Source organism: Saprolegnia parasitica (genome assembly GCF_000151545.1).
Source record: "Saprolegnia parasitica CBS 223.65 unplaced genomic scaffold supercont2.348, whole genome shotgun sequence".
NCBI lineage: Eukaryota > Oomycota > Saprolegniomycetes > Saprolegniales > Saprolegniaceae > Saprolegnia > Saprolegnia parasitica.
Window position 1 is genome coordinate 2,681 of NW_012156742.1, and position 8,022 is coordinate 10,702.

Consider the following 8,022-nt stretch of genomic DNA (forward strand, 5'->3'; position numbering starts at 1 on the left):
TCGACTCGAGCTCGGTCGGCTTCGTCGCTGACTCGCCTCCTGCTTTGCCTCGGCTGCAAGTGCTTGGAGGCGCTGGTGGGCTTGGTATTTTTCAGCTGGGAGCACGAAATCCGGTTCGTTTTTCGGGCGCTTTGCTCGGGTGCCAACATGTCGGGTGCAGTTCGGGTTGCAAAATCAGGGTTTTATGTACGCACCCTTGGCAAAAGTAACTCACTACCGGTACCTCTCGGTGCAAACGAACGGGAGCGCACTATGGTGTAGTAGAAGGGCTGCACAACGACCCGCATCATGATGGCGTAGCAGTGCCTGTCGACATCATGGCGGCCGCGATGAGAATATATGGTTCTGTCCTTGTCGCATCACGGCTAGCGCGCTGCAACGAGCAAGACATGACATGTTGTACACAATTTCCCAAGCTGCGACCCCTGATCCAGGCCAAGCGGTCGGCGCAACGCCGCCGCCGGTGTCGCTGCTGGGATGGAGGCCACAAGACGCCAGCTCCCAGCACAGTCCGTTGGCGCGCCCTCGCATAGCAAGCACGAGTCGCTTCTGCTCGACCACCGCACGTGCCACTGATGCCTTGGTGATGACATGAGCGGGAATAGTGCAGGAGGCGACGAGCGTATTGGGCAGGAATGGCCGTCTTTAGGGGGCGCATGCCTGTGGGAAGTTTATGCCAACATAACCAGGGCGCTTGGAGGCAGAAGCGCGCGGCTGGGCTCATGCGTCGCTGAGGCGACTTCCGGGGTCTGTCCTGAGGCTGTGGATCGCACATGGATTGTAGCGTGGCCACGTGGCTCATGCGCTACTTGCACAGTACAATAGTCCTCGCGGTCATACACTGTACCACCCCCAACTTGGACATTTGTTTGATTATCGGACTCCCGGCGCTACTCCTGAGTAAAAAATGTTACCAGTGGGCTAGCTAGACGTTATGATGGATGGCTTACGACCGCCGCACGCGCTTGGCCGGTGGCTCCGTCGACTCGTTCGATGCATCCTCTGGCTCACCACCCACGGTGCTTGTCAAACTCGCAATGCACGCCGCGATGCGCGCATGGATCTTCATCTTGGCGTGGTGCACGTCCCACTCGGTCGGCGACACTTGATTGGGCTGGCGCACCTTCTCGAGGCGGCACTTGCCGTCGTCGCCGGTCACGAAACAGAGCCGCGTGGCGTTCGCGTCGACAACCCGAGCGAGGTCGACGCAGACGTCGGGCCTGCTTCGATATAGCTTCATTGTGGCCATGTCTGGTTGCGCCAAAAAATATTCCGCATGTAGGCACTGGTTGCAATGGTCGGGGTCGAGATGTCGTGGCGATGGCGCGGCCAAGTTGACGATGTTGAGTAGCTCTGACACTGCGACAAAGCGATCGATCATCGCCGAGAAGAGCAGACGAAAGACGGAGCTGGTGCGGTCGAGGCGCGGCACCACCGGCACAAGTCGGTCATGGAGGTCGTCGAGCGTCGTCGGCAGCAATTGCAGCCATTTGGAAGCAAACGCAAGGGCCGTGTCCGGCGCAAAGCGAAGCAAAAGCTCTGCCGCGCCGACAAAGATGTCGGCGCCAAACTTGTACGTTTCTTCCATGTACCGACCGGTGTACGTTCGACTGTTGAACGGCTCGGGATACGACGACTCGTCGACGAGCGTGCCCACCGAAGCGTCGATGTAAGAAACGACGAGTTGCTTTACAATTGCGTCGTCTGGCAGCTGAGAGGCGATCGAGGCCACGATCGGGAGCAGTCGAGGCCCATAAATGTGCACCAAAATGTCAAAGAGTGCTGCGTCAAGACGCTGCGAGAGACTTGCCAAGACGAGCACCGCGGCGGCAATTTCGGCTTGTTGGGACGCCATGACGGCCCTGGCGTGCGGCGTCATGGGTGCTTGCATGGCTGCGAGGACCTTGTCAATGATGGCCGACGGTAGCGGCAGCGACGGTTGGCAGCGCACGGCCGACGCCAGCCCGACGGCAAGGTCCTTGAGCGGGTGCCACTCGGCCGAGGAGCAGAACAAGCTGTCGAGGGATGGGTAGGCAAAGAGGAAGGCGTCGATGGCCGGCACGAGACTCAAAGGCAGACGTTGGCTCGCGTAGTGGGCGTCTTGGAGCTGCGCCGCTGTCGTCGTCAAGTAGTGCTCGAGCAAGAAGAGGCCCTTGACAGAGGTAGGGCCACGGGGCAGCATACCCTTTGTCTCGGTAAAGAGACCGGGCTTTGCGAGCACGACGTCGTAGCAGCGCTTGAAGAGCTCGGCCTCAAACGGTTGAGACAGCGGTGGACACACGGACGACTCGGTATTGAGACCAGCCAAGCTCATGAGCAGCTGCATCGTGGCGTCGGGGTCGGTCTCGATCCAGCGCTGGACGAGCCGAAGCATCGACGACTGCAGGGCCTCCCAGCCATGCTTGGTCAAGAGGTCATGGACGACTGGTGCGATATCGTCCACTAAGCGACCGATTCCCATCGTGATGGTGTCGATGAAAGTGGCCGAGACTGCCACGTCACCGAGCGCCGTCAAGAGCCGCTGCATCTTTTCAAGAAGCGACAAGTTGCGAGGCAGATCTTTCTTGTGCATCAGCATGTAAATCTCCTCTTCAGGCGACATGCGCTTGGTCTTGGCCAGCGTTGGCCCATGAGCGCCAAAGAACGGCATCACACCCAGTAGAAGCTCGCGCGTCTCCGAGATGCCGAGGTACCCGTCGTCGTTGTCGTTGCCGCGCGCACGTCGGCGCATGAGAAAGTCCAAAACGCCGACGACGTCGACAATGCAGACACGGTGGCGCGTGGGCCAAAACACGAGCACAAAGGACGGACACTCGAACGCATCGGAACTTGGCGGCGGCTTGTGCAAAAAGCCTTGAAGCGTATGACCAATCACACCGTCAACGACAGCGTCCGGGATGTTGCACGCGGGATGTGGCAGGAACGTCATGACTTCGCCCTTCTTGAACGCGTCGAGCCTCGCAACCCCGACGTCAAAGTTGCCGGCGGCGAGAAGCACGTTCACAAATCCCAGCTCCGCGTACGTAAAGTGTTCGAACGAGAGAGGGTGGTGTGCCACCTCGAGCTCCAGTCCGAGTCGCTGGACCCCATGCGTCGTCGACTGCCCAAGCTCTTGAAAGGCTGCGACAGCCGCGTCTTGCACATTCGGCTCCATGCGCATCGGCGTTTTCACATGGCCGTAGTACAAGCGGTAGACAAGTGCGACACGGCGCCCAGACGTGATGGGTGCGGACGTGATCGTCGTCGTAAGAAACGCGGCGGCAAACGATGTCTCGAGAAGCGACGTGTCTTCATCAAACGTTTCCGAGTGGTTGCCGTACGTGAACGTGATGACGCCGCCCGTGTGCACGGATGGAAGCAGCACGATGAGCACACCAAACGTAGTCGCGTTGGCCTCGTCGTCTTCGGACGGCTGCAAGCGAAAGAGGTCGGCGTCGCCGACGTCGTCCACAACCATGTGCGAGAGATCCATGAACGCGCCATTCGATGGCCCCAAGTGCGGAAGACTGACGCGGTTGATTTCGCAGAGCATTTGGTCATGATCGTCGAGGTATCGCTCTTCAAAGAGGATGTCGGACTCGGAAATAACCTTGTTGGGGTAGAGCGCGGCGATCTGCGCTGCCTGCGCGGCACAGAGCGGCCACGAGACCGGCTCGTCCACCCGTGAGGTGGAAGAGCACCGGCGCCGGATGCGGGTGCGCGCCCTTGGTGACGAACGCGCTCGGCTCCTTGAGCAACTTGAACGCCGCTTCGTACGCGGCGATCGCCGGGTTGGACATCGCACCAAAAACGAACTCTGCCACGCGAAACCCACGTGGCCAAGTTTGTTTTTGGCGCGTAACCGGCCGTCGTGGTGTTGGTCAATGGCACGGAGCGTTGCGCAATATCAAAATATTGTTATGTAGTATTGCAATTTAAATTTATTGGTATCTCAAAAAGATATTGTGCAATATGACGTGGCATCGCCATGTACCGGGTATTGGTTCTCTGCACTCACTGTCTTTGTGCTCGGATCGCCATTTAGCAAACTCGATAGGTATTACATACACTACCTGTAGCGACAACATATTGGGCGCTGCACTGGCACTGTACACAGTGCGACGTAGGTTGAGCTGTTCCTCCCAAGACTTCGCTGTTTGTTACTTATCTCTTTCTCGCGGCCAAGTAGCGAGAAAGGAAACCGAGACAAGATAGGTACCGTCGTGCGCCAGAGGGTCGCTACATGTGGCCCAAGAAGGCTGCTGTGCAGATATCGTCTGGCGGTCACACCATCCCCACCATTCAATATCAATCAATAGATTTCATTATCGATGGCGTCAAAGGGAAGATGGACGACTTGGGACCGCCGCGCTCGCTTTGCAGCCGGCGCTGCCGGTTCCTCGGATGTTGCGTCACCACATTGACTGGATAAGGTCTCGACGACGGCCTTGACGGTGGCATACTGCCGCATCTGCTTCTTGCGATCGTACCACTCGGGCTCGGAGATTTGACCATGTTGTGGCACCTTCTGAAGGCGGTAATGGGCGCCGGAAGCGTGGGTGGACTGTGCTTGGCTTTGGGTGATACGAAGCCGCGTCGCGTCTGCTTCTACGGCGCGGACGAGGCTCGTGCAGACCCTGTCTGTTCCCGTGTACCATGTCATATCGCGCTCCTGAACGATTGTGACAAACAAATGGGCTACGCTGCACTGGACGCAATGCTGTGGGTCGAGGGTCGGCGGCGGTAGCGGCACTGGCACCGTGGCGAAGCGATCAACGATGGCCGTCGCAAGCAGCGAATAGACGCAGCTACTGCGATCGAGGCGACTCAGAATCGGCAATAGCCGGTCATGGATCGTTCCAAGTGTCGTTGGGAGCAGCGCCAGCCATCGTGTCGCGTACCCAAGGACAGTGCGCGGTGCATACCGCTGCAAAAGCTGCAGCGCGTGGACAACGGCGTTGACGTGATACTTGCTCGTTACTTTGAGATCGATACTATCGATCCACATGCGGAGCGGCTCGGGCCACTTGGACTCGTCGACGAGCGTGTCTACCGAGCTGTCAATGTACGTAACGACGAGCGGGCACAAGATCGCATCATTCGGAAGCTGAGAGGCGATCGAGGCAACGATCGGGAGCAGTTGAAGACCATATATGTCCACAAAGCGAGCAAAGAGCGCTGCATCAAGACGCTGCGAGAGGCTCGCCGCGACGAGCACCGCAGGGGCAATGTCGGCTTGGCGGCCAGCCATGTTGGCCATATGACACACTGACCTGGGCTTGCGCATGGCTGCGAGGACCATGTCGATCACGGTGGGTGGTAGTGACAGCAACGGTTGGCAGCGCACGGCCGACGCAAGGCCGACGCCAATGTCGTCAAGCGGGTACAACCAAGCGTACTCTTGGCACAACTCAGCCGAGGACCACAGCACGCTCTCGACCGACGGGTGTGCAAAGAGGAACCCATCGATGGCTGGCACGAGACTCAATGGCAGACGTTGGCTCGCGTAGTTAGCGTTTTGGAGCTGCGGCGCCATTTTTTTCACGTAGTGCTCGAGCAAGAAGAGACCCTTGACAACCTTCCAGCCACAATCCTCTTCACCCACCTCTTCAATAAAGAGGTCGGGCGTTGACAGCACCACATCGTAGCAGCGCTTGAAGAGCTCGGCCTCAAACGGCTGACGCAGTGGCAAGCACACACACGACTCAGTGTCGAGGCCGACCAAGCTTGTGAGCAGCTGCAGCGTACTAATTGGATGTGTCTGGACCCAGCGCTGGACAAGCCGAAGCATCGACGCCTGCAGCGGCTCCCAGCCATGCTTGGTCAAGAGTGCATGGACGACGGGCGCGAGTCTGGTCAAGAATACCTCATCGCCAATCGCGATCGCATCGAAGAAAGCCGCCGAGAGCGCCACGTCATTGAGCGCCACTTAATCTCTTGAGGGGTGATGGTTGCTTTGCTTTCAGGGGCATATCCACCGACTCGCACGACTTGGCCTTGACCAGCGATGAGCGGGTGACGCCAAAGTATGGCATCGCACCGAGCACGAGCTCCCGCGTGTCAAAGAGGCCGAGATACCCGTCGTCCCGGTCGTCGCCGCGCTCCAGTCGCAGCATGACAACGTCCAAGGCGCCGTCAATGTCGACCCAGCACACGCGATAGTGCTTGGGCCAAAAGACGAGCGCAAAGCTTGGGCACTCAAACGCATTGGACGTCAATGGCGGCATTTGCAGAAAACCATGGGGCATCTGGCCCAACACACCGTCCAAAACGAGTTCGGGGATGTCACACAATGGCAGAATCTCCACGATATAGCTTTTTCCAAACGTGTAGAGCTTTGCCAGGCAAACGTCAAAGTTGCCGGCGCGTTCACAATCCCCTTTTGCCAGAGCGTGAGCTCGTCCAAATTCAATGTGTACTGACGCGGCACTTCGAGCTCCAGTCCAAGGCGATGGCCCTCTTGCGTCGTCGACTGCCCGACGGCTCGAAAGGCCGCGACCGCCGCGTCTTGCACGTTCGGCTTCATGCGCATCGGCCCGTCTACGTGGCCGTAGTACAAGCGGTAGACAAGCGCCATGTGACGCCCAGCTGTGATGGGCGCTGACGAGATTGTCGTCGTAAGAAAGGCAGCGGCAAGTGGCGTTTCGACAAGCGACTCGTCATCATCAAACGTTTTCGAGTGGTTGCCGTACGTGAACGTGAGGACGCCGCCGGTATGCGCCGATGGAAGCAGCACGATGAGCACACCAAACGTAGTCGCGTTGACTACGTCATCGTTTGAAGGCTGCAAGCGAAAGAGGTCGGCGTCGCCGACGTCGTCCACAACCATGTGCGAGAGCTCCATGGACGTGTCATGCGATGGCACCAAGTGCGGAAGACAGGCGTCGCTGACTTCGTCAAGCATGCGGTTATAGTTGTCGGCATATCGCTCATTGAGGTGGATGTTGGCCGCAGAGATGAGCTTGTTGGGGTAGAGCGCAGCGATCTGCGCTGCCTGCGCGTTGCTGAGCGGCCACGAGACCGGCTCGTCCACGCCCGCGAGTCGGAAGAGCACCGGTGGCAGGTGCGGAAGTGAGCTCGTGGCGGCGAATGCGCTCGGCTCTTGGAGCACATCGTATGCGGCTTCGTACGCGGCAATCGCTGGGTTCGGCATGGCGCCAAAGTGCAAACTCTGCGTCCGCTATCCGTTTCCGGATATAAATATATACGGTGCACGCCTACCGGTTCAACCGTATACCCGGTAATGGGGGTCCAAAACCTCCACATATACCGGTACGTACAAATTTATATAGAGCGTGGATCGACGGTTTGGCACAAGCCGAAGCAATGTACCGGTACTACACAACCAAGCGTCAAATGCGTCTCTGATGCAATGACCAGCGACGCAGGCGCTGCGATGCCATCGCTTGATATGGTTGCGATTGATGCACGTGGCATTGCGAAAGACTCCACCGAGTCAATACTTGCGTTGCTTTTCGCGTTGCTCCAATCTTTGGCTCCAATTGCTTCAACTAGAAACCGTAGAAAGAGCGACAAGGCAGTCGTAACAGAGCTTCCTTGGGCATATTTGGGCTGCAGCTCGTCCCAACGTCCAGCACTATGGCTTGGTAGTGCTGTGTCGGACCCTGCATCTGATAGCGTGTGACAATGCCAGCCACATGAAGCACGATTCGTACAGTACTTGGAAGGCCCACTGGGTGGCGCCAACCAACTCTTGCACATAGAAGGCGTGCTGCTCTAGTCACTCAATTGGGTGCTGCGTGCGTGTGGGAAGGGGCGCTCTGTCTGGGTCTGGTTGCATATCTGGTCTGTGTGATGTCTCCTCGTACCGAAGCCCGGCGTTAGCACAGCCTACGCTTTCGACGAGAAACGTGAACCAGATCCCAAAAGGCAATCTCGCACAGAGGTTGAAGTTGACGCTTCCGCCGTTTTCCGGATACACCTCTTACAATCAATGTTGAGGGTGGTCAACGTGGCGCTATTAAAATACCATCTGGTTTGTAAGCCATAAAGCGAAAGCTCCTTGATTTTAACAGCATCCGA

The 8,022-nt window shown here is 58.0% G+C and overlaps 2 protein-coding genes across 2 annotated transcripts; both read right to left on the bottom strand.

Moving 5' to 3' along the window:
- Window positions 1–851: 851 nt before the first annotated feature.
- Window positions 852–3,779, bottom strand: SPRG_16679 (hypothetical protein; the record flags this gene model as incomplete). The annotated part of the gene is made up of 4 exons (XM_012355981.1): window positions 852–1,220; window positions 1,287–2,442; window positions 2,503–3,618; window positions 3,662–3,779. The coding sequence occupies 4 exons, from the start codon at window positions 3,777–3,779 to the stop codon at window positions 947–949; spliced, it is 2,664 nt and encodes an 887-aa protein (XP_012211371.1). The 3' UTR covers window positions 852–946.
- Window positions 3,780–4,291: 512 nt separating this feature from the next.
- On the bottom strand, window positions 4,292–7,132 carry SPRG_16680 (hypothetical protein; the record flags this gene model as incomplete). Its single annotated transcript, XM_012355982.1, has 3 exons — window positions 4,292–5,831; window positions 5,962–6,314; window positions 6,353–7,132. The coding sequence occupies 3 exons, from the start codon at window positions 7,130–7,132 to the stop codon at window positions 4,292–4,294; spliced, it is 2,673 nt and encodes an 890-aa protein (XP_012211372.1).
- Window positions 7,133–8,022: the final 890 nt, after the last annotated feature.